At 39.7% G+C, this 27,254-nt stretch overlaps 1 protein-coding gene across 1 annotated transcript in view; it reads left to right on the forward strand.

Moving 5' to 3' along the window:
• Positions 1-2,356: 2,356 nt before the first annotated feature.
• PSMB2 (proteasome 20S subunit beta 2) overlaps positions 2,357-27,254 on the forward strand; it is a 33,550-nt gene continuing 8,652 nt past the window's right edge. The window contains exons 1-3 of the mRNA XM_081223706.1: positions 2,357-2,586; positions 6,759-6,881; positions 9,792-9,862. Coding sequence (XP_081079832.1) covers positions 2,496-2,586; positions 6,759-6,881; positions 9,792-9,862 — 285 coding nt within the window. The 5' untranslated portion in view covers positions 2,357-2,495. The remainder of the gene's footprint in view (positions 2,587-6,758; positions 6,882-9,791; positions 9,863-27,254) is intronic.

Consider the following 27,254-nt stretch of genomic DNA (forward strand, 5'->3'; position numbering starts at 1 on the left):
AAATTATATCCCACTTTAAGTTAAGTGAATTGACCTTTTATCCCTGTGTCAGTCAGTCAATGGCTGGGGAGTGGGAGTAGGTGCATAGCTTCGCAGGCGAAGATGCTTCTCATGTGGTTGAGGGAAATTCTCTGAAGAAAGGCAAAGCTGTGAGTTGTTATTAATCAAGATTTACAGCAGCTAGGGGATGGCAGCTACCATGAATAGGTAAAAAGGTTATGGGCAGGGCATCAACAGTATCTGATACCTTAACATCCCTGAATATTTAGGGGTGGGCCACTGATTTCCAGTCTATCTTTGTCCCAACCTTACTATCTAAGCTCACAGAGTCTTTTGAGTATGGGGTTTCTGATGCTTCCATGTCAAGCTTGGGAGTCTTGGTAAGGCTGGTAGCCTCCTGTAGTATGGCCACATTCCCTAGGTACAGTGTGGTCATTCTTCTTTATGGTCCTGCTAAACTTCCCAGGGTTCATGAAGGAGCAGGATATGATTTCTTATACTCATGGAGCCAATCAAACCTGCAACTCCTTCCCATCTCAAGAGAAATAGAAAGCAAATCTCTCTCCTAAATGTCCCTTTTATAAATAAGGAAACTGAGGCTCAATGAATTTTGCACCAAGGTTGGAAGAGGTGGAGCTGGGACCAGAGTTATTTGTTGATTTACAGGTCTCCCACTACTTCAGGGGTCTGAAAACTATGTTGCATGAGCCAAATCCACCTCTCCCCCTCACCTGTTTTTGTAAATAAAGTTTTATTGGAACATTGCATGTTCACTGATTTATATATTGGCTATGGCTGCTTTTGCACTACAATGGCATCATTGAGTAGTTGTGGCAGATACCTTATGGCCTACAAAGCCCAAAATATTTACTATCTGGCCCTTTACAGAAAAACTGACTACATCATGCTGTTTCTGGAACCTCCACAGACACTTTTTCTAATCTAAGATTTGGTTATTCTAAGACTTTAATTGAAGGAGGGATTCTCCCTAATTCTTAGTAAAATAGAACAAGTTATGTCTTGAAAATCTACTTTCTTTTATATTAATGAGAACTTAGAGAATCTTTAGTTTGACTTAGCTAGAGGGGATTTCAAGAATCCTGGGGAGGAGGAGGAAAGAGCCGGTTTAAAAGATACTTGGGTCCTTTTTAAAAATTAGATTTTCCAATTCAGAATTCTGCAGCCTTTATGAATGAATGAATGAATGAATGAATATTGGTATATACAAAGGAAAAAAGGTCTGGAAGGATACAGACATTTGGTGAGTAGTTACCTTGAGCGGGAGGAGGAGAAATATTTCACTCTTCGTTTCTGTATTATTTGTGTATGTGTGTGTATAGTATAACTATGTAATTTTTGCAATTGTAAAACGCAAGCAAAATGACAGAGAAAGAGAAAGGGAGAGAGGCTTGAGAGACTTCTTTCCCAGTGGTGTTTAAAAAAGGATCTTTCTAGGATGATGGATGCATCTGTGTTCATAGTGGAATGCTTGACTTAATGACCTCACTTGCCTCTGGCATCATCCCGTGATAGATGGGCTGCCCCTAACTCCTCAGGCTCTATATTCCTTCATGGGCAGAGAGCTGAAAGAAACATTCAGAAGGGAGTAAGGGCTACACATTTCTGCAGAAACAAGTGAATTGCACGGTTGTGTTTGGAGATACAATTGCAACCGGTTTTCCATTTCTGAGGCAGCTAGTATGGCTAGTATGAAGACTCAATTGTGAAACCATTCGAATGTCACAAACTAATCATGGAATATATCAGCTTTCCCCAGAATGGCTGCAACATATAAAGGGATGGCTGTGCTTTTTCCTATTAAAATATGAGTAATACGTCAGCATTGTGAAACATTCAAATAATACAGATGTGTACAAAATAAAAAGTGAAAGTGCTCCCTTCGAATCACCGTTACTAGAGGTAGCAACTACATATAATTTGAGGTTGGAACATCATAGAAAGATCTTTTACGATTTTAGTCTTCATGCTTAGATCTTTAACTCATTCATATTTTACTTTTATTAAACATGTAAAAAGGGGTCCTTCAAGTTTTTTTGTTCCTACTAGCTTGCAGGGAAGGGGTTTCTGGCGATATTTTACCGAGCACCGAAGGGAAACAGCCATCCAGAGACGCATGCCTTTTGGCAAACACGTGTGCTCGGCACCTTATATATAGTGCATGATTCCCTCCTCAAGCGAGTTTTAAACTCTCAGTTATAAATAAAGAAACTAGGCATTACATAAGTTAAGCGGTGTGTACTGCCGGGATTGCAAGAGACCTGGACAGAGCCAAAAGGCGAGGAAAGATTTTCACACACGCCCACTTTCCAAACTCTCGCGACAGTTGTACGTCATCCAAGAGCGCCGATGGCCGGGACGGTAGCGAAGTCTGCGTCGCGCGGATCTTCGCTCGGTCGTGCTGTCTCACCGGTGAGGTCGAGAAGCCCGCCAGTCCCGCGCTCCATCGAACCTGCAGTCCCCGGCCTCGTGCCACCATGGAGTACCTCATCGGCATCCAGGGCCCTGACTATGTCCTTGTCGCCTCCGACCGGGTGGCCGCTAGCAATATTGTCCAGATGAAGGACGGTGAGAGGAAACAGTGGAGGCCCGGGCCTGGGTATAGGGGCAGCCGGGAGGAGTTCGTGGTGGGGGGTGGGGGCGGTTGGGTGAGTACCAGGGAGGTCTGGGAGGTGGAACCCCGACTGCCCTGGTCTGCACTTGCTTAGTTTTAGAATTAGGAAACAGGAAGACAAGTTTAGGGCCTTGACTTTCGCTCCTCCCAGGGCTCCTGGGTCAGTACTCTTCTCTGGCTTTTGCCGAGTGCTTGCTGGGCAAGAGTTGCTTAAGGGAATTAAGTTTTTAAGAGTCTGAGCGCCAGCCTGGCTCCAGGATTCCTAGATCCCCTAATCTCTGATAAATTTCCTGTTGTCGGGCTGATGACGTTAGTTTGCTGGCAGCATAAGGTGGGATCTTGGGGAGAGTGAGAGACTGTGGGGCTAGAAACCTGGCATTTCCCTTCCGCGGCCTGTATCTTCCCGAGTCTTAGCTCTGATCCTTCTTTTCCAGGGCACTGGCTGCCTAGTTTTCCTTACATTTAAGTAGCTAGTGGAGTTAGGAAACTGGAGTCCTGTCACTTATTTGCTTTATGACTTTGTACAAGTTTTTTTCTCAGTGCCCAGATTTCCTCATCTGCTAAATCGGGTTAGTAATACCAACCTCAAAAGCTTGTTGGGAGGATTGAGTGAAAAAGTTTTGTGCAAATGTTTAACACCATGACAAATACTTAGTAGTAAACATACTAAGCACTTATGTATGTATTATTTTAAGCAATTTACATTAATTCATTTACCCTTTTGAAATGGGTGCTATTACATTGCCACTTTACAGATGACAGTTCTGAGGCATAGAGGTTAAGAAACTTGCCTAAGGCCACAAGTGGCAGAACCCAGGTTCAAACCTGTGCAGTTTGACTCCATATCTTTTGCCATAACTGCTATACTATACTGTCTCCCTACAGTCAGTACTCAATAAATAATTTTTAAAAGATTTTGGTTGCTGATCTGTGGAATTGAAGAGTGGGTTTTTGTGATTGATCATAGGCATACTGCTGTTAAGAGTATTATACTTTGGCTCAGATGATTTAATGTTCATTTGACAAATAGGTTTGGGGCACCTATGTGTCCATTACAGTGCTAGGTGCTGAAGGGATGCAAAGAAGAATAAGATGTGGCCCTTATCTTAGAAGTTACAATTTAATAAGGGATTCAGATATGTGTACAAATAATTATGACACAAGCTAGAAAATGATGCTGCATATGAAAAGTACAATCAAGCTTCTCAGGTAGTGCAGAGGAAGCAGAGTTGTTTTTAGGTACACCAGAGGAAGAAGAGATTCTAGTTGTAGAGACTAGGGAAAGCTTTGAGGGCAGATAACAGTTCATTTTGGGCTTAAAGAAAGAAAAATTATTAAATTTTAAAACATTTATAGTATGGATTGTTCCTCGAGTCAAATTATGAAATTCCATGATTAGTTTGTAGAAATTTTATTTGTAAACCGTGTTTTCCAAAAGAGTCAATTTGTTTTTTTGAGGGTAAATCTGTCCATTATTTTCAATATTAAGACCTTTGACACGCAAGTGAGTTTAGCATGAGGTAGTGTCTAGATAGAGCTATAACAAAGTCAATACCTTTATAGGTGTTCTGTTTCATCACATTAATGAATATGAAATCATTTTGAAAAATAAAATGTGTTTTAAGCCTACATACATACACAGTACTTCTAGGTGTTATAGGGTATGCAGTGTATTGGGTATAATCCATAAAGGGATCTAAGACATTAAAAAACCAGGAAATAAATACTACAAGATGATTTTGTATGATGAAAGAAGTATCACTAGTAAGTATTAGGTTAGTTTTTAAATCAGTGGTTTCAAAAGTAAATCCTTATGGTATTCAGAGAAAAGAAATCACTGTGGTCTGTAGAAGAAAGATGAATTTGAGTTAGTTCTTGAAAAATGGTTGGAAATAACTGTACTCAGCTCTGATTTTCCCTATAGTGTTTTTCGATATAAAAATGTTTATGGTAGAAGCTTTGGAGTAGCATGAGGACTTTTTCCTACCTTTCTTTTCATGAAGGAACTGTGTAGAGTAGGCAAGAATGCTGAAAATGAATAACTTTTTGAGATTCATTTTTCTCCAGGTATAAAATGAGAGTGATACTTCCAATCAGTTTTTTGGTTTGTCACTTTGTAAGATATTTTGATGCTATAGAGGAGATATTTCCCAGAGATTGCTTGCTTATTAAAATGGCACAATTCTTCAGTGTGGTTATATGCCACATTTCATTTCTCTTCTGGCCTGTATAGAATTGCTTTTAAATTACAGTACCTCAGCCCACACAGATTGCTCTTTTTTCTGAATTCCTGTAACATGTATAATCTGAACTACATTGTCTCACACTGAGTATGATAATATTGTATATGTACTGTTTTCCCCACCTATGAGTTAGGCAGGTGTAAGTGATAGTATTACCATGTTACACACTTGGAAACTGGCTTAGAAAGGGCAAATAATTTGCCCGAGTTCAGAGTGCTGAACCCAGATTATAACCAAGGTCTACTGGGTTCCAGTCTAGAGTATTGTACACTCATGTTGCTTATTTTGTTGTCTGTTTGTATCATGTTTGTGGATCTTGTAAGTTCTTTGTCAAGGATCAGAAATTGCCTAGAGCTACATAGGCTATTTCCTGCATAACTCAAGGAGTAATTAGCATCTATCACTTTTTTTTTTTATATCCCCCTTCACCAATCACTGGCCACACAATAGATGTTTAAAAAACACTTTTGGCCTTGAATTAAGTTCATTTAAAAATTGAACAGTTTACTGTCTCAAAATTTAGCATTTCTTCTTATTGTAACATAAATTCTTTGTAAACAAGCTCCCCCGCCCCCTGAAATAAGAACAGCTTTTTTTCTCATTATGATAATAAAGTAAACTTATTAAGCAATATTTTCTTACAAAGATGATACGTATTAAGTATAGACATTTTAGGAAATACTCATAAGCATAATGAAGGAAATAAAAATTGCCTGTACTTTTGTCACTGGCAAGAACTCAGATGTCAGTGGCATCTAATTCTCTTTTGGTTCTTTTTCTTTGCATAGATAATATATTTATAAGTGAATTTTTTTCTTTCATAAACAGTTTTGCAAATTAATAGTCTTTAAATCTCCTGTAGCCTGTAACAAATAAAAGTGTGTTTATTTAGGAGTTTCAAGGCAATTTGATACTATCTACAGGCACATTTTATGTGGTTCCCCCTCTTCCCCCGCAAAGTCTAGGAAACCAAATTACTGGTATCTACAACTCTCAAACACTTGTAAAGTACTTAACTGTAGCATTCTGTTTTTTAAATCCTATTAAGAGATTTTGACATTTCAGAAGCTTTCAAACAGGAAGCATGTCTCCCAGAGAAGATTATTCAGCACTATTTGAAAAATGAAAAGTGAAAGTGAGAGTAAGATAGGGAGATTTAGCCTTTTTCTGAAGCTACAGACTGAATATGGAGTTTTCTTCCTTGGGCATTAATTGCTATCTGAATATTTATTTATCTGTTTAATCTGAATGAGTCTGGTTCAATTAGATAAGATTAGAGCATTGGGATTTTTGAGGTATTTTTAAATAGCTTAGTATTACAATATTTGTTAGAATTTTTGCTTTGGCATTCATTTTAACTTTCTCTTTGCTTTGGAAATGGAGTTGGCTTACTTTCTACGGTGATTTATATTCTCAGTTGATTTTTTGTTCTTTCTTGACATGGTTCCTTAATTGTAGCACCGGTAGTTTTCATATATGTTTTTTTATGTGTATATGTAATAATTAACATTTGTATTTGTAGAGACATTTCAGGGCTTTGTAATCATGAGCCTAAAGATAATGGCCATTGGCTTGATTCCTTCAGTTTCTTTAATTGTTGTTCATTGCATTTCAAGTGCCTTGATGTTTTTATGTATATTTTCAGTTATCAGCTTTTACATATATTCTCCAGCTGAAATTGATATTAATAAAATATGGCGATGAATTTAACATGCAGAGTGAAAGAGAGTAATTGATACAGTTGCCCATTAAAGTCTTCTAAAAACAGTGATTCATAAAATTATTCAGTATAGTAATTGATAAACCTGTTTGTGGTTGCCTATGTAATAAGAATAAATTTCTGATAAGGCAGTTTCTAACACTGTGTTTTTTTCTTTGAGCAGATCATGACAAGATGTTTAAGATGAGTGAAAAAATCTTACTCCTATGTGTTGGAGAGTCTGGAGACACTGTACAGTTTGCAGAATATATTCAGAAAAACGTGCAGCTCTATAAGATGCGAAATGGTGGGTAATACTTAGAAAGTGGCTTTGGTGGGTTTGTCTTTAAATTTGTATTGAAAGAGAATATTCTCTACTGACAGTTCTATACATGAGCGGACCAATGTGGTCTTATTTTTATTTGAGTCTTCTTATTTTTAAAGCCTTAGCTAGATCCTCCTTCTGATCCTAAAGATTTTCTACAAAAATCCCAGAGCAGAAAAGAGAGCCATTACAACACTAATACTTGGGGGATAAAACTAATACCATCTTGAAAAATGAGCATGTTAATATCAGACTTTTTAAGTGTTAGAGAATGTGATTTGAGCTAAAGTATATCTGAAATCTCAGAGCTAAAAGACCTAAGTTAAACTTGGTTTTACTATTTTTTTTATGTGACAAATCACTTATTCTCTCGGAACCTTTATTTTCCTTATCTCTAAAATGGTATTATTGGGAATTCCCTGGCGGTCCAGTGGTTAGGGCTCCATGCTTCCATTGCAGGGGGCACGGGTTCAATCCCTGGTCGGGGAACTGAGATCCTACAAGCCATGTGGCATGGCCAAAAAACAAACAAACAAATAAAATGGTATTATAATAATATTAATGAATAATATGTATGAAAATGCTTTGTAAACTTTAAACTCTGTGTAATTGTAGGAGATTTACTGTGTCATAAAAGGGTTCTGCCTTGTCTCTCTGGTAGGTTCTTGTCTAGGGAGATAATTAGGATTTTTGTGAGATATTTTGTGAGCTCTCTCTGCGGCTGATGAACTCTAATCCACTGGGAAAGCCTCCCTGTGAAATAATACTAGCCACTAGCCCTCTGATCCAGGGAAGTTTATAGTGATGCTGCAGCAGAAAGAACCTTCCTTCCAGTTACTTACTTCACAGTGTAATAATACTGTTACACACAGCACTGCTATAATGTGGCACTGTGAAGGAGCTTAATTTGAATATAATTGTATGTGTAAAATGACTAGATATGATCTATTTATATAGTTTTTTAGGCAGCAGACTTAGCATCATGCATTAAATTCTGTAAATATTTTTGAGGGCCTCATCTATGATAAGCACTCTGCCTAGTACCACAGAGAATTCAAAGATGAATATGGTTCAGTTCCTGCCATTCAGGAACCTAAAGTACATGGTGTTTAGGTTTAAGCAAGTTTAGAATAGTTTAATAATTATTTTTTAACAACTCTACTTATTGCCTACATGGCCTGCGAAGGATGCCAGTGTTTCTGAAGTACAGTCAGTAGAGCAATACTTCACTGTCCTGTCCCAGGGAGAGGGAGGAGGAATAAACCAGAGAGTCTCTGTTACGTAGCTGTCAGGGTCTAAATTCAGTGCATAAAACAAAAATTGTATATGACTAAAATTAAGGTAAGTTATATACTAAAAATTGTGTATGACTAAACCCCTTAAGCCGGGGACTTCTCTGGTGGTCCAGTGGTTAAGACTCCACGCTTCCAATGCAGGGAGCGTGGGTTCGATCCCTGGTTGGGGAACTAAGATCCCATATGCTGCGTGGTGCAGCCAAAAAAAAAAAAAAACAACCCCTTAAGTTACCTGTCAAGTATAGTTTTGTGCATGTATCCTTACACAGTAACTCTTATGCATATTAAAATTTAAGAGCTAAGCCAAAATAAGGGAAAGAAAGAAAAATCTATATGCAGATGGTCAGGCACCAGACATTTCTGCCATTAAGATAATTGTCAAATCCTTAGTACTGTTTATAGAGGGTTAGGTAGAGAATTGAAAAGCATTCCTGCTTATTCAGAATTGCTTCCATCATAGTTTAACATGTACTAGTAGACTTTTTATAAGGATGAAATTCAGTAATGTATGTGAAAGCACCTAGCATAGACCCTGAAACATAGTAGCTGTTGCATAAATATTTGTTAGAATTTTAATCTATATCTTACCTGCTGTGACACTGGTGTTTGGAATGTTGTAGGAAATAACCACATGCTATCTTTCCAAACTGGCATATTCTGTGTGGGTCTACTGAATTGTGGGTCATTTTTGTGTCTTTTGGCACTAGCCTCATTTTACTGGGGTATTAATTCCCAAAGTGAGTGCACTGTTAATGCACACCTAACGCCATTCCTCTGGGCTGTACTTTTGCTGGCATTACAACTTTATTCAGAGGTTTTATGCTGGAGATCCTCTATTTTTTTTTTTTTTTTTTTGCGGTACGCAGGCCTCTCACTGTTGTGGCCTCTCGTGTTGCGGAGCACAGGCTCCGGATGTGCAGGCTCAGCGGCCATGGCTCACGGGCCCAGCCGCTCCGCGGCATGTGGGATCTTCCCGGACCGGGGCACGAACCTGTGTCCCCTGCATCGGCAGGCGGACCCTCAACCACTGTGCCACCAGAGAAGCCCAAGATCCTCTATTTTTTAAATATTGTAGATAGTGGTAGAAGCATTTTTTCCCTGTGGCTTGTACTTTTAAAAATATTACACTTCTTAATAAAATGTCTTTTTTTTTTTAAGAAAAGAAAACCTTATAAAGTATGTCTCTGAGGCTATCCTAATTTCCAGCTGCTCTTTTCCCGATATCGTTTTTTATATAAATTTTAAAAATTGCCATTTCAAGACCTCTTTCTTTTTTTCCAACACCTGTGTATTTGTACCTCTTTCCTTCTACAGAGGAAACCACAGTCTGTTGATGAAGGAATAGCTTGAGCAAGGCTATGAATTTGATCTCGCTGTAGAATAGTTACCTTGGTTCTGTTTTATGAACAGTAATTACTGCCAGTACTAATTAGCTATTTCACAACCGTTGACAAGAAGTATGATTGTACTCTTTATTCGGTGTATACTCTGAATGTCCAGAGGGTGGTAGGCTGTAAGAACAGGAGTAGTGGAAGGATTTGGGTACTGATATTCCTTCTGCTTCACTTTAAATATGATTATTTATCTTTCATACCAGGTTATGAATTGTCTCCTACAGCAGCAGCTAATTTCACTCGCCGAAACCTGGCTGACTATCTTCGGAGTCGGGTAAGCAATATAGCAAGCAGCCTTAGGAGCAGAGAAATCTGTGCTTCTTTTCTGTTCCTGTTTCACACGAGTAGTATTTTTGCCCTATTTGGCCTTCCTGAGCCCTTACCATTACTACTTGTTATTTTTCAGTCTTGTTGGATTTGTTTTTTCTTTCTGCATAGTTGCTAATTAAAGCCCAGAGGGTGAATATACATTGCAGAGAATTTGGATGGGGTACACCAACAGGAAGGCCCTGTGATGGCCTTTTAATTTTTTTTCAGTGTTTTCATAGCAAACCATGTTTCTTATTTCCCATGGTTGAATTACTCGGTAGTAGAGATAAAACCTTAAAAATAATAATACAAATTTCATTTTGAGATTAACTGTGTCTTTCAATGACTCTTCTTGCCTATGCACACAGAATTATTCTTTCTCACTTATTCTGGCCTTGTTGTTACCTTAGAGCCGTTACTGTTCCATTGACAGCATGTTAAAAGATGCAACATTAAGTTAAGGATTGAATGCAAAAAGAAAGAAAGGGGAAAAAAAGGCTTGACTGTATTAAAGATTGTATAGGATGTGCTAAGAATGTTAGTATGATTGCTGAAGGTGTGTATTATTCCCTTCCCACAGGGACTTTGTAAACGGAGCTTTACCATGTGACCTTACCCCCTGTGCCTGTTTACTCATCTATGAAATCGAGATAACTTCCTAACTCCGCAGGAGTGCTAAGAAAATGAATGCTTGTAAATCATAATATTTAACATTCATATGACTTTTGCCCAAAGCATTTTGCTTAATAATTTAATCTACTCACTAGTCCGCTGAGATAATATAGCAGTTAATTCTCTATCAATGATACGGAATGAAAAGCATAAGTGGCAAAGGGATTAGCTCCAGGTCACACAGCAGGTCAGGCAAAAGCTACACTAATGGTGCCATAATTACTGCATGTTCTGCCTTGACAGCTCCTTGGATTTTCAGTAATGTTTCTAGAACATAGGTTTTTTTGTTGTTTTTTTTTTCCATCTGGACTTGCTTGAGCTGAGTTATGACAGAAATCAAAACAAATACAGGCTTTTGGTTTATTTTAGTTATTTTTTACAGATCTTTAAAGCAGTTTATTTTCTAGTGCCTAATAATACTGAATTGAGAACTCAATAAATAGAACCTCTTTTTTTTTTTTTTTTTTTTTTTTTTTGCGGTACGCGGGCCTCTCACTGCTGTGGCCTCTCCCGTTGCGGGACACAGGCTCCGGACGCGCAGGCTCAGCGGCCATGGCTCACGGGCCCAGCTGCCCTGCGGCATGTGGGATCTTCCCGGACCGGGGCACGAACCCGTGTCCCCTGCATCGGCAGGCGGACTCTCAACCACTGCGCCACCAGGGAAGCCCCGAACCTCTTTTTTAAATTAATTTTTATTGGAGTATAGTTGCTTTACAATGTTGTAGTTTCTACTGTACAGCAAAGTGAATCAGCTATACATATACATATATCCTCTCTTTTTTGGATTTCCTTCCCATTTAGGTCACCACAGAGCATTGAGTCAAGTTCCCTGAACTATACAGTAGGTTCTCATTAGTTATCTTCAATAAATAGGATCTCTTTTTGCTGTCTTTGACCAGGGGGTTTGTGCAATATGAAGGATTATGAAGTTTGAAGAGAAGCTAGAAACATGATGGATAGGGGAGAGGAGACATTTACATGCATTGTTTTGACCTGGGTGAAAGGTCAGTGGCCTTTTTTGTTCATTTCTCCACGAGAGAGGAAAATGAATCACGTATGACCTTTCCTGCCACTTAGAAGTTCCTGTGGTGTTCAGTAAAGAGTGTGCTGTGGCTTGGTGTGTAAAATATTCCTGACTTGTCAGGCAGAATTGGAATAAGAATTCCAGCTTTGGGCACAATAAACACTTTGTCTTAAATGCTACAGACATAAGTGAGTTAAGCTTCTTTTAGAATTGAGATAAGAGTGGCAATGTGCTTCATGCAAATGTAGTGAATCCGATTAATCTAGCAGAGATGTTTGATGTCTTAACAAATAAATATCCCTTGTAGACAGTGGCATGGGGCTCTTGTAAATATTGATTACCTCTGCCTTGTGCTTCTAGGTCCAATCCCTGCTCCCTCACCCTCCAGTCAAAATAGATTGTTAGTTCTAAAATACTAATTCGTATTTCAGTCATTTTATTATGGGGAGAGAGGTGATGGTGGTTTTTCAGTCTTCCTAATAACTAAAAAGTCACTAGATTTGGTACATACATATAATAGTCACACCAGTTGGCACATGAGACTTACTTTGAGTCAGCCAGTTAGCATGTGTAACTTTGTGTCTGTAGCTCAAATTGTTTGATTTCCAGTTTCTGTGTACTGTGCTGTTTGCCAATTTTATATAAATTGGTTCTTTAAGATGTAGGTGGTTTAGCTTGCTGGTTAAACACAGTGTCTGGAATTACACTGCCTGGGTTTAAGTCTTTGCCCACTGACTTGCTAGCTATGTGTCTTTGGACAAATTCTAAGCTTAATTTCCCTACTTATAAAATAATGGCACCTACTTCATAGAGTTATTATAAAGATTAAATGAGGTAATCATGCAAAGTTGTTAGCACAGTGTATGGCACATAGACCTAATTAATAGATTCACTTTTGTTTTTATGCTGCTCTTACTGTTTGGTTGAAGAAGCAATTTAATAGCTATAGGTTAGTTTCCTATTGGAGATTGTTTGTTGTGCTATTTTAGTTGAAATGATTTGCTGGCCATCTATTATGTGCTAGGCTTTTTTCTAGATTGACGCAGTCCAGTATGGTAGCCACTAGTCATATGTGGCTAATTAAATTTAAAATAATTAAAATTATCAATAGATGAATGGATAAAAAAGATGGTATATATATATATATATATATATATATATATATATATATATACACACACACAATAGAATATTACTCAGCCATAAAAAAGAATGAAATTCTGCCACTTGCAACAATGTGGATGGACCTAGAGGGTACTAAGCTTAGTGAAATAAGTCAGAGAAAGACAAGTACTCTTATCATTTATATGTGGAATCTAAAAAATAAAACAAACAAATGTATATAATAAAACAGAAACAGATTCACAGATACAGAGAACAAACTAGTGCTTACCAGTGGGGAGAGGGAAGAGAGGAGAGGCAAGATAGAAGTATGGGATTAAGAGATACAGACTACTATGTATAAAATAAATGAGCAGCAAGGGTATATTGTACAGCACAGGGAAATATAGCCATTATTTTGTAATAACTTTAAATGGAGTATAATGTATAAAAATATTGAATCCCTGTGTTAGATATCTGAAACTAATGTAATATTGTAAATCAACTATGTTTCAATAAAAAATATTATTTCAATTTAGTTTAAAATTCATTTCCTAGGTGGGAGTCTCCTGGACTTTGAAAGAGAAATAAACTTTTGTTTCTTTAAAAAACTTTGTTTCCTCAGTCACATTAGCCACATTTCAAGTGCTCAGTAGCCACGTGTGGCTAATGGCTACCATATTGGACATTACAGATATAGAGCATTTTCATCATCATAGAAAGTTTTCTTGGACAGTGCTATCCTAGATAACCATATATGGGACCTTATTTAATGCTTCTTATGATACCATAAGATGAGTTAGTCCCATTTTGCTTACAGAGATGCTAAGACTTGTTAATAGAAGGGTTAAATATTTCTCTTATGTGTCCAAGTATACCAGAGGAATATTTCTCTTATGTGTCCAGGTATACCAGAGGCACATATATCGCCTATAAAAGGCTGAAGTAAGACTCTTACTTCAAATATCATACTCTTTCATACTATCTCCTTTATTAGTTACTGGACTAATGTACAAGTGTGCTTGTTCATTTGGGGAGGCATGAAATGTTCAGTTCTACTAAAAAGTCAAGATCCCCACATAGGATTATATAGTTAAGGTATAAATATATGCCCATGGTAGGTGTTCAATAAATGTTTACTGAATAAATGTCATCCATTGAGGTCTACATATACCATTGAAAATGTTTTTGTGCATTTATACACTGGAAGGGAATTTTATTAAAGTATTCTTAATGAATAGGTGTTACTTCTTCATGTAAGAATTAAAGATATGAAATCAGCAGGAGAAGATGAAAAAGACACACAGATTGGAGGAAAAAATCAAGAGCCTTCGTTTTAGTTTTTATTTAGATGCATGTGTACAATTAAGTTGGTCTGCTCCTGGTTAGACCCCAACGAGCAGGGAAAGGGCTTATTAGGCTTTTGCTATAGGTTTGACTCCCCAATCTCAAATATTTTTCCCCCCAATCTTAAATGTTTATGAGGCTTCTTTGAGCATGGATTTTGGAGTCAAATATACCAAAGTTCTGATCTCTTCTCTGGTATGTACTAGCTTGTATAATCTTGAATAAGTTACTTATGTTTCCTGAGCCTCACTTTCTTCATCTGTTAAGAAGGAAGGAGTGATCAGTTGTGGCAAATTATGTATGCCATTGGTTTAATAAATTTAATAAAATATATTTTGAATGAGTGAATGGTAACTCCCTGAAAAATAATAAGTATTTAATAAATGACTCCATCATTAAGGAACTGCTAGATTTTTAACAGGATTATTTTGAAAAATTTGTAATGACTTACAGGCATAGTTTGCGTGATGCTTGTTTAACTTCTTATGATTTGATTAATGGACTACAGAAGGGAGAGTGATAAATTATGGAGCTATTTCTTGCTTGAACTGAATTATGTGGCACATTTGGTGTAGTCCATATGAGTGCCCTAAAATTATCTGTTATTATCCATGGAGATCTCCATTTTACATATGTGGGAACTGAGAGATGAACCAGCCGGATTTGATATCCTTGGGGAATGCAGAGTTTGTGACAAGGCTTCGAGTAGAATGCTGGCCTCCATGGTGTGTAATCTTCAGGACTTTACTACTGCTATTCACTGGCCAAAGTGTTTTCAGAGAACCTTTTCTGAAGTGCTTGATGAGCCTTTGGTAATTTATCTTCTTATGGGGCTATACCTGTAAATGCTTAGCAAGCAAACAATAGAAATAATTTTGGAAAAATATCATCCAGCCTGGTATGGTGGTTTTCAAACTTTATTACATGAAATTGCCTCAGGAAACTCACCAAGGAAGACCAGTGTAGTGAAACTTTAGCTCTGCTTCATATAGATCAGCTCAACTTTTATCTATTTTAATTTTTTTGCTTTTTTTGTTTTTGTTTGGCTGTGCCGCATGACTTGTGGGATCTTAGTTCCCTGGCCATGTATTGAACCCGGGCTCTGGCAGTGAAAACACCGAGTCCTAACCACTGGACCACCAGAGAATTCCCAACTTTTATCTATTTTATATATAGGAATTCCATGTAAGATTTTATTTGAAAAAGTGACTTCTCTGTCCCTTTCCTACTGAAGTTTGAAAACTAGTATAATTGAAAGATCCCTGCTGCAGGAGGTATAGCACTAGCTCTCCCATGAGCTAGATGAAAAACCTTGGGAGAAAAAGCATATGGGTAATTTTTATGGTTTCTTCCAGCTCCCAAATAACATGATTTAAAGATCTGATGTCAAATACTACAGAGCTACAGTAATCAAAACAACGTGGTATTGGCACAAAAACAGACATATAGATCAATGGAACAGAATAGAGAGCCAGAAATAAACCCACATACCTATGGTCAATTAATCGATGACAAAGGAGGCAAGAATATACAGTGGAGAAAAGACAATCTTTAGCAAGTGATATCGGGAAAGCTGGACAGTTACATGTAAATCAATGAAATTAGAACACTCCCTCTCACCACATACAAAAATAAACTCAAAATGGTTTAAAGACCTAAATACAGGACATGCCTCCATAAAACTCCTATAAGAGAACATAAGCAAAACATTCTTGGACATAAATTGTGGCAATATTTTCTTAGGTCAGTCTCCCAAGGCAAAAGAGATAAAAGCAAAAATAAAGAAATGGGACCTAACCAAACTTAAAAGCTTTTGCACAGTGAAGGAAACCGTCAACAAAACAAAAAGACAGAGTACGGAATGGGAGAAAATATTTACAAATGACGCTACTGACAAGGGGTTAATATCCAAAATATACTAATAGCTCATAAAACTCAATATCACAAAAACAAACAACCCAATTAAAAAGTGGGTAGAAGACTTAAATAGACATTTCTCCAGAGAAGACATACAGATGACCAACAGGCACACGAAAAGATGCTTAACATTGTTTGTTTGTTTGTTTGTTATAAATTTGTTTATTGTATTTATTTAATTTTGGCTGCGTTGGGTCTTTGTTGCTGCGGACGGGCTTCTCTAATTGAGGCGAGTGGGGGCTACTCTTGGTCGTGGTGCATGGGCTTCTCACTGTGGTGGCTTCTCTTGTTGTGGAGCACAGGCTATGGGCATGCGTGCTTCAGTAGTTGCAGCACACGGGCTCAGTAGTTGTGGCTCGCGGGCTCTAGAGCACAGGCTCAGTAGTTGTGGTGCACGGGCTTACTTGCTCCACGGCATGTGGGATCTTCCCAGACCAGGGCTCGAACCTGTGTCCCCTGCATTGGCAGGCAGATTCTCAACCACTGTGCCACCAGGGAAGCCCTCAACATTGTTAATTATTAGAGAAATGCAAATCAAAACTATAATGAGGTATCACCTCACACCAGTCAGAATAGCTATCATCAAAAAGTCTACAAATAATAAATGCTGGAGAGCGTGTGGAGAAAAGGGAACCCTTGTACACTGTTGGTGGGAATGTAAATTGGTGCAGCCACTATGGAAAACACTATGGAGGTTCCTTAAAAAAGTAAAAATAGAGTTGCCATATGATCCAGCAATCCCACTCCTGGGCATATTTCCAGAAAAGACAGAAGCTCTAATTCGAAAAGATACATGTACCCCGATGTTCATAGCAGCACTATTTACAACAGCCAAAACATGAAAACAGCCCAAGTGCCCATCAACAGACAGCTGGTTTAAGAAGATGTGGTATATACACACAGTGGAATATTACTCAACCGTAAAAAACAATGAAATAACACTATTCACAGCAACAATGATGGACCTAGAGAATATCATATGAAGTGAAGTAAGTCAGGTGGAGAAAGAAATATCTTATGATATCATTTATATGTGGAATCTAAAAAAATAATACAAATGAAATCAGGTAGAGAAAGACAAATATTTTATGATCTCACTTATATGTGGAATCTAAAAAAATAATACAAACGGACCTATATACAAAATAGAAACAGACTCACAGAGTTAGAAAACAAACTGTGGTTACCAAAGGAGAAGGGGACGAGTGGGGGTTAAATTAGAAATACGGGATTAACAGACACAAACTACTCTACATAGAACAGATAAGGAACAAGGATTTACTGTATAACACAGGGAACTATATTCAAGATCTTGTAATAACCTATGATGGAAAACAATCTGAAAAAAAAAATATAGCTGAATCACTTTGCTGTACACCTGAAATACAATCTTGTAAATCAAAACTATACTTCAGTTTAAAAAAAGATCTGATGTCAGGACCATAACCAGACTTGAATTTATTTTTTTCAGTGAAAGGGAAAGAATATAAAGGAAAGAATTTCAGGTATCAGTCATTTCCAGACGTGACTCGTCTCAGCAATCTGGCTTGAATTTGAGTGTGTTTGGTCTGGTCAATAGTAGACAGGTATTGTGTGGTCCTGTCCTAGAAGACCCCTGTTGCTTTGAGCCTTCTATTCAAAGGACAATATTGTCCTCGTGCCTTTGGTGGCTGGCACAAAGATATCATCTGTTTATTGGTATCAGTGAGGTCATGTGACCTTGTGAACAGATGGCCCAGGTGGAACCTTGACTTTGCAGGTCTTGTCCCCTAAAAACAACCAACCATTTGTTACATGTGATTAAAATATCACTAACAAGGGTAATTTCACAAGCTTTTTGGCAAACGTGGTTAGCAGGATGTGACATGACACAGCACTGCCTTCTTCTTCCATGTGCCATCTCCCTTGAGGCCTCAACTCCCCTGCTCACCCCCGTCTCACCCATGCCCAGGCTTGCCTTCCAGCTCACCTGCTCCACATGGGTGGCACAGTGGGAGGACACTGGCAAAGGCAGATGTGTTTATCTTCCAGAGACAAAATGTTGGGCTCCTGCATATGGCAGTGCCTTGAAGCAAATGGCAGCCTTTGACACTGCTGCCATGCAGCCTGGGCATCTTGACAGACAGAGCTGGCTTGCTTTTGGTGATGGGGAAATTGAAAAAAAAAACCAAGATGTTCATCATGAAACTCAGGGAGTTTCAATGCAAGCAGTGTTTTTTTTTAGACCTGGAGAGCAGTTTTCTTCCCTGCCAGACCTCAGCTAGTCAGCTAGCTGGATTTTCACTATGGGCCAAGAGTTAAATGTCTGTTAATTACTTGTGTCTACTAACCTTAATAGAACATAAAGTAAAAACTTAAAACATATGGCTACATATAGATGGACATTCAATGGTATTGTAAGACATGTGCATCCCAGGTCACATCTCACTGGAATCTCTTAGGATTGGGAGTGGCTCATATCTGCCCCATTGGAGATACCACTGTTCTATTTTTAGTGGTCGTTTTGATTATCCAAAGGCCCAGGGACAGATGTGCCTTGAAGTTGAGATGCCTTAATTAGTATGACGACACTTTGTACTTATAGTGTTTTTCTGCCAAGAAGAATAAGAATTCTGACAGCTGCCCTTTTAAGCAGTTTGCTTATACAGTCATTAGGGCTTGACTCAGTCTGTTAGGGAGACAAAGACTTGGATGTTGAGTCATTACACTTACTAGTCTCCTAGAAAAAAATGGCTTAAGAACATCCTGCTTTAAAAGTTACTGGCTTTATCAGGAAACGTTTTTTCTTTTTTTAAAATATGTGCTGTTTTTCCCAGTCCTAGCGCTGATATAGTTAGGAGTTTGCAGGTGTAAAGTCCTCCCGCCTCCCCTTCCCCATCTCTCTCCAGGGGGTTGTATGTGAGAAGGTGTTGCTTTCTCACTCAGAGAGCATATATGTGCTACCCTGTTGTATGCCTGCTGTGAGCATAGAGAACCCCTCTTCTGGTTGAATAGAATGAGCCTATTGGGTGGCTGGGATTGTGTGACCCCATAATGCCAACTTTTCACTTAAAGCATCTTTCCTATCCACAATGGGGATGAAGCAAATATAGGTAATTGGTCTTAAATTTGTGTTGTTTTGAAACTTGTGTCTTTTTTTTTTGTTTTTTTGCGGTACGCGGGCCTCTCACTGTTGTGGCCTCTCCCGTTGCGGAGCGCAGGCTCAGCGGCCATGGCTCACAGGCCCAGCCGCTCCGCGGCATGTGGGATCTTCCTGGACCGGGGCACGAACCTGTGTCCCCTGCATCGGCAGGCGGACTCTCAACCACTGCGTTACCAGGGAAGCCCGAAACTTGTGTCTTGAAAATTATGTGGTTTCCTGTTAAGGTTTGGTTTAAGCTATAAGCAGCAGAGTACTGTTTTACTAAGCAGCAGAGTGTTTACCATTAGAAATATAGATTTACCCTACCTTTTAAGATTGCTTTAAACCAGTGCCTTGGCCTGTGTGGGCATGCCCTCACACATACTCACAGATAGAAATACACATGTACCCTGGCATCTTAGTGCTTCTCTTTACCTGCCATAGCCCAGGACCATGCAGATATATGAATTCAGGGGCTGATCCAAAAAACTGAGGTTTTCTTTATTCTCTCCCACAGTTATCTAAAATGAAGGGGGGGCTTCCCTGGTGGCGCAGTGGTTGAGAGTCCGCCTGCCGGTGCAGGGGACGTGGGTTCGTGCCCCGATCTGGGAAGATCCCACATGCCGCGGAGCGGCTGGGCCCGTGAGCCGTGGCCGCTGAGCCTGCGAGTCCGGAGCCTGTGCTCCGCAACGGGAGAGGCCACAACAGTGAGAGGCCCGCGTACCACAAAAAAATAAAATAAAATAATAAAATGAAGGGGAATGGAAAGCCTTTGGAGGGAGAAATAGTTGACTGTTCTATTTCTTGACCTTGGTTGTAGTTATATGTATGTTCACTTTATTCATTAAGCTGTGCATGTATATTTTATGTACTTTTATGTGAGTGTGTTGTTCCCCCCCAAAAGTTTAAGAGAATAAAATGGAAGAGTAAAGGGGTAGGAAAGCATAACACATTTTTTAAGAGCTAAAAATGAAAAAACGTTCAGATTTACCGTTACTTTTGAGTGTAGACAATAGAGCAGATAGCATGAACTAGATTGGAAAGAAAAAGGGAAGGGAGAGGAAATAATCTCTGAATCTTTATAAACTGAAATGCCCTGCCAGAATTCCACATTTCCCTTTCTGATGCCTCCTAATTTGTACAGTTTTGTACAGCTGAGAAGTTCCATAGGTGCTGATAGCCATCCATTCAACAAATCTACAGCCTGCCTTGTCCTTGGGGCTGAGGAAACAGAGGTGCAAAGCTCAGTGTGTGCCTTCAGATGGGGCAATAGAGAAGTAAATAGTCAACTGTACTGCAGAGTGACAAGTACTGCAGTAGCCTTACAGGTAGTTGCTTTGCGAATAGAGCCTAACTTGGGCTTTGAAGGACCAGCTGTCATTAAAGCAAAGATGAAACAGAAAGGAAAACTGGAAGCGCAGACCTGAAGGAGTGTGAGAGAGCAGGTTAGATTAGGGACAGTGATTTTCTCATGATGTTTGGGGCAGGCACAAATAGTTCTCTGAGCCTCCTATTCCTAATTTTTTATCTGTTTTAACTAGTGGAGTACAGAATACAAAGTAGGGCTCTATTGATGGGAAAACAAATAGAAATAAATATCCTTATATAGTTTTTACTATAAACACGTATACAAAATCCATAATCTAAAGTAGTTTGTTAAATATGGCTCAGGGTTTTAGGGGAATGGTAAGAGATTGAAACTAGAGAGGTAGTCCATGTTACAAGGACTTTGATGAAAAAGCATTGTGCTAAAAGCAATGGGCCTCTCTGGAAGCTTGTTGGCTGAGAGGGGGTTAACATGATCAGAGGAGATTTGGTTAGATCATTGGCTACTCTTTGGTAGAGCATTTAGGGAAAGTAGAAGAAAGCAGGGAGACCAATGAGGAGCTTTCATGTCCATTGAAGAGGTAGGAGTAACTTGTGTTGAGCCTAGGCTGCTAATGGGGAGCACTGTGTTCTAATAGAGGGGCTTTTTTTTTTTTTTAGGCTGCACTGTGCGGCATGCGGGATCTTAGTTCCCCGACCAGGGATTGAACCTGTGCCCCCTGCATTGGGAGCACAGAGTCCTAACCACTGGACCACCAGGGAAGTCCCTAGAAGGGCTTCTAAATAGTCTTTTCCCCAGGATTTCCTAGTTGCTATGGACATCTGAAAACATATACAATTATGTATAGTCCTAAATAGTCTTTTCCAGCAGACTTACTTCTTAACTCGGAGATGAATCAGCTCAGATGTTCAACATGCAAAGATATTCATGGGTGTGAGTTCCCTGGTGGCCTAGGGGTTAGGATTTCGGGCTTTCACTGCTGTGGCCCAGGTTCAATCCCTGGTTGGGGAACTGAGATCCCGTAAGCCGAGTGGCATAGCCAAACTCCCCCCTCAAAACTCCCCCCCCCAAAACAAAGATATTCATGGGCATGCTTAGCATGTACAACTTAATATACATATGCCTTGGGGTGTACAGAGCATGGCTTCTGCACTTGAATTTTTTGGGAACTGACTTAAAGGTATATGGAGTCTTATATTTTCCCTGGACACTACCAGCTCATGAAAAAAAATTCAAGTGGCCTTGTTGCAGACATGGTATTGTTGGTTTTACCATTGCACAATCAGCAATTTTATTTTGATGTTATTTGGGAGAAAGCAGTAGTTTTGATTAGCAAGTAAAGTTAATGTAGGAAACAAATACTGTGTTAACTAGTTGGTATAATAAGGCATCTGTTCCTTGTTGCATTTCAACTCATTAAATTTCTAAACTTCTAATTACGAGAAGATTACAACTTTTATAGAAGAACCTTTCAAACTTGTGGTTAGTGATGGTTTTAGAAAGGAAAATTTACAGAAATTTCATAATTATTGTGGGGTAACTTTAAAATATAATTTTGCTAAAAATTGAGATATACACAATGTTTAACTTTTTGCTCCTAAAATTCAGATTCATTTGACATTTATTGGGCACCTACTACTTCCTAGGCCTTCTTCTAGGAACTTTAACACAGATGAGTACTTTTCATTCCTCACAGCTATCAGAGAGGCAATACTGTCCTCCACGTTCAGATGGGGCACTTGAGACTTCAAGGCCAAGTGGACTGTCTTTTGTAGCACAACTGTAAAGCGATAAAGCCACTTTTGACCTTGAGCCTTTATTATTTTTTTTCACAAAAACACATGCCTAACTTTTGACTTAACGGCATTTTAAAAACATAGGTTTTTCAAATAATAATTTAAAAGGTGTTTTGCTTTTAAAGTTTAAAATGTTGGTTGTGGGAATTCCCTGGCGGTCCAGTGGTTAGGACTCTGCGCTTTCACTGCCAGGGGCACAGGTTCAGTCCCTGGTCAGGGAACTGCACGGGGCAGCCAAAAATAAAAATAAAATAAAATGTTGGTTGTAAATGCAGTGACGTTCCTGAGCTTAAGTTCAAGAAATCATCCATTATAAGAATTTTTGCCAGTGTGTTAAGCAAAAATAGTTGAACATGAGCTAATCATTGTTAAAGGAGAATGAAGACAGTTTTTATATTATGCTTTTGCATCTGCCAGCATCAAACGAGTATGCCAAATACACTTTCAGAGAATGAACTAAGGCGCACAAAAGAAATGGGAAACCTTGGTTAGACAGTCTCATTTTCAGAGTAAGTTTCTTTTATTTTGTCTTGGGCTTCTGAAATTAAAAGGTTTGCTTCATTTGAGGCACACTTGCTTCCTTACTTTTTAATTCAGTGTGAGAATTTATAAACATGGGCTGGTTTGTGTTTTAGCACAACAGAAGATGAGTGTATCTGAAGCAGGAAAGAACAAGGAAAGTCAGTCAGTTTAACTTCTCTGTGGTGAAGCTCAGTCTAGTATTCTGATTCTGATCAGTTTAAACTCATACTATTTTTTCCATCACAAGATTAAGAGGAAACTATTTTCAACTTCCAACATTGTACCTCCTTTTTTTCCTCTGAGTGGTAACAGTAGGTAACAGGACTGGTCCCAGCTTGTGATCATGAAGGAGCAATAGGCCAGTTTTTTCTCAGCTCCTAGAACTGCTCTCTTCAACTTAGGTGTTCACAGCCTTCGAAATTAGCCTTTCTGCTTCATCTCTCTTCTTTCACTTATTCCTCTGCTTTGTCTCCAGACCTCCCTGTCACCCCTTTCTCACTGGCATTCTCTGCTTCATACTGAATTACTTGTACTTCCCCTAACCTGCTGTGTGTTCTCCTCTGCCGTTGCCTACTCCAGCACTTTGCTGGTCATTCTCCCCTGAATGTACTTCCACGTCTCCAAAGGCTAACTCTTAATTGCTGGTTAAAACTCAATTTATCATTTTCCAGGGAAACTCTGTATTTCTCCACATATGTTCGTCACTCATGAGGGCTTCTTTGTGCTCTCACGGCAACCTACAAATACCTCTGCCATAGTGTCCTGTTGTAATTGTTTCCTTTATTGTCTTCCACATGGGAACTTAGGAATGTGTGTTTGTATAAATAAAACCTATCAACTGGCTGACTCTTCATTCAATCTCATGATTTCAGCTATACATTATTTTTTCTTTCCAGCTACTTCTGAACAGCTCAACTTAAGCCTCATTTGGTCTCAGTTGAGTTTTTTTTTTTTTTGCGGTATGCGGGCCTCTCACTGTTGTGGCCTCTCCCATTGTGGAGCACAGGCTCCGGACGCGCAGGCTCAGCGGCCATGGCTCACGGGCCCAGCCGCTCCGCGGCACGTGGGATCTTCCCAGACCGGGGCACGAACCCGTGTCCCCTGCATCGGCAGGCGGACTCTCAACCACTGCGCCACCAGGGAAGCCCTCAGTTGAGTTTTTTACATTGCTCCTCCACCTTTCCCTTTATTGAGCATTCTCTTAACTCCTCTTTTTCCCTCATCTTCTGTTCTACTATTCATTAACTCCTATCTATTCTACTTTCTAAATATCGATATATCTTATATTCCATATCTCCCCCTCCATCCCTGCTGCTTCTACAGTGTTCTAACACATGAAAAAGGCTTGTATCGTCAAGGGAATGGGAGCAGTTTTCACTGGTTTCTCCATGGTTTACATACTGATGTTCATATTCTTTTTTTTTGGCTGAGCCGCATGGCTTGCAGGATCTCAGTTCCCCGACCAGGGTTTGAACCTGGGCCACAGTAGTGAAAGCCCAGAATCCTAATCACTAGGCCAGCAGGGAACTCCCCTGAAGTTCATGTTCTTTAGTCTAGGAAGCCAGTGAAAGTATCGTTTCAATTTCTGTTATCCCACTTCTCTCTGCTTCCTACTGAAATCACCTAATTCACTAAGTATACGTGTCCCATATTCACCAATACCCAAATATTCCATGTTCCTCCATGTTTCTTTACCTTCACGTATGCTGTTTCCTCCATCTGAAATCTTTCCTACTCCAGTCTACCTTCTCAGCTCCTTCCAGATCCAGGTTTCCATCTTTATCACCTGGCACAATGCTTCTCACATAGTAAATGCTCAATAACATTTGTTGAATTTATAATGTATTCACATTCCACATGCAAAAGTGAAGTTGGTTGGGGCATTCACTCATTTCATAATTATCCTGTGCAGTCTTGGAGAACTCTTGCAGGATTTGGCTGAGGCCTTTTGTAAACTCAGATATGTTTTTGCTTAAGGCATAGTCACCACTGTTACTAGAAAAGGAGATTGATGGGTCTCCTTAAAAAGGACTCTGTCAGAGAGGATTAAAATCAAGGTACAGGGCTTCCCTGGTGGCGCAGTGGTTGAGAGTCCGCCTGCTCATGCAAGGGACACGGGTGCGTGCCCCGGTCCGGGAAGATCCCACATGCCGCGGAGCGGCTGGGCCTGTGAGCCATGGCCGCTGAGCCTGCGCGTCTGGAGCCTGTGCTCCACAACGGGAGAGACCACAACAGTGAGAGGCCCGCATACCACCAAAAAAAAAAAAAAAAAAAAATCAAGGTACAAATGATTCTGTATTGTTTAGGCATTAGGGATAAGTAGTTCTTCCCCCTCCCAGCCCTATCTCCACCCATAGAACCATAATCTCTTAGAGCTGGGTACTTGGTCACAAGGACAGTTGGAAGCTGCTGAAATCTTTTAGATTTTAAAAAAGTGTTTGAAATAGTGGACATTGAAATTCCAGTATAGGTACAAAGTCTTTCTTTAATTAAAATGGCAAAATTGACATTGAAATTTTAAAGTTATACCACCAAACCCAGCCAAAGCAGATAGCTAATAAATTCTGTTGGTTATTGGAAACAAGCTCCTGATTCAGAGTTCAGAGCACCAGTGTAAGAAACTTAACAGTGGATCCATTTTATTTATTAACAAAGTTGAAAAATTGGACATTGGCAAAGCGGTTAAGGTGTTGGCATCTATTTATATTTATTTAGTACCTACTACATATCTTGCATAGTTGTAGACCCTTTAGAGGAGTCATAATGGTCTGACGTTAAACCTGCCCTTTTGAAAGTTAAAATATTATTGGTCATATAAGATGTAATACATGAAATAGAGGACAATAGATGCTGGTATGCAAACTAGTACATTCTGAACTATTTGAGTGTGAAACTGACATTTACATTTTGAATCATATTTTCACACTGATTTCCATTTTGTGGAGGCAGCATCGTTTCCTAGAAAAGCACACAAGTCAGAAAGCCTGAATTCTGGTCCTGACTCTAATTAGCCCTGTGGTTTAGGGTAAGTCACTGTCCCCTCTTTGAACCCGAGTCCCCACATTTGTGAGAGGGACATTGGATAAACTAGATGAGCTCTTAGATCCCTTCTAACTCTGTAAACTGCGTTTTTGTGAAATATTCTCTGTGCCAAAGACGGAATTTTAGGCAGCTTTGGCAATCGGCTGGACTAAATGAAATAGCAGGCACTGTTTCCTTCAAAGCCCAGTCTCTGTTTAGAAGTCTGTTTATTGAAACACTGTCATCATTAGCTAAATCCTTTGTCCCGTTGGTGGTTCTGCCTCTCCTACCAAATTCCCCACCCACAAGGAATGGGATTATGCTTCACACGCTTAATGTTCCAAGGTGTGCAGCACATTGCAAAAGAAACTGCGTCCTTCTCCGAGGCACCTCACTCATAGCGACGTCGTCCTGTTCAATTAGAGGTGGCAAAGGCTGGCCTGGCTCCAAAGGGAGACTGTCAATTCCTCTCCTTTTCTGTGTCCACGCTCGGCAGGATGCTTCCTCACGCCCACCTCTCTCCCCTTTGCTGTGACTTTGGCTTCCGCCAGATGTCACACCGCTGCTTGTCACCGCCCAGACTCTCTTCACTGATTCTGTTGTTTCAGTGTATTTATCACAACTGTTCTCTTGAGCTGTAAAAGTTATGGCTCTTCTTAATCACTACAGTGTTTCTTTTTCATGAGAGAGGGAATATACAAGGAGTTGTATGCACAAGAGTTAGAGGGAAGGAAATGCTCCATCAAACTGAAGGAAAGTTTGCATGTGTGTGCCATGTACACCCCCCACTCCCAAATATACAAGGAAACTGAGCTCAGATGTACAAAGTGAAACTGAACTCAGTTCTGCAGGGCTCAGAGGTGCTTAGGAAGTCCATTTCAATTCCAGGGAGAGGAACATAAGAGATGTGCTTATCGGCTAATTCCCCTGGCTTAACTTGTATTCCTTTTAGCAACCACAAAAAGGTGGATAATTTATTGGCACTCTGTGGTAGTACATCTCCTCCTCCTTCTTCTTTTTTTTTGAGCCTCGCCTCGCGGCTTGTGGGGTCTTAGTTCCCCGACCAGGGATTGAACCTGAACCCGGTCCCCTGACAGTGAAGGCTCGGAGTCCTAACCACTGGACCGCCAGGGAATTCCCTGGTACATCTTCTTGATCTTATTATTATCGAATCAGATCTGTTAGTAATGCTGTCAGATCCTAAAAATGGTGGTGGTGGTGGTGGTGGTGTTATTACTATGTAACAGGCATTTCAACGAGCAGTTTACATTTATTTGTTTCAACCTTACCATAACCCCGTAATGATGGATACGCTTATTATCCCTGTTGTATAGATGAGGAAATCTCAAAATGACTTAAAGCTCTTCACTTTAAAAATAAGCTTACCTCAGGGCTTCCCTGGTGGCGCAGTGGTTGAGAATACGCCTGCCGATGCAAGGGACACGGGTTCGTGCCCCAGTCCCGGAAGATCCCACATGCCGCGGAGCGGCTGGGCCCGTGAGCCATGGC

This window comes from Mesoplodon bidens (genome assembly GCF_964165515.1).
Source record: "Mesoplodon bidens genome assembly, chromosome: 2".
NCBI lineage: Eukaryota > Metazoa > Chordata > Mammalia > Artiodactyla > Ziphiidae > Mesoplodon > Mesoplodon bidens.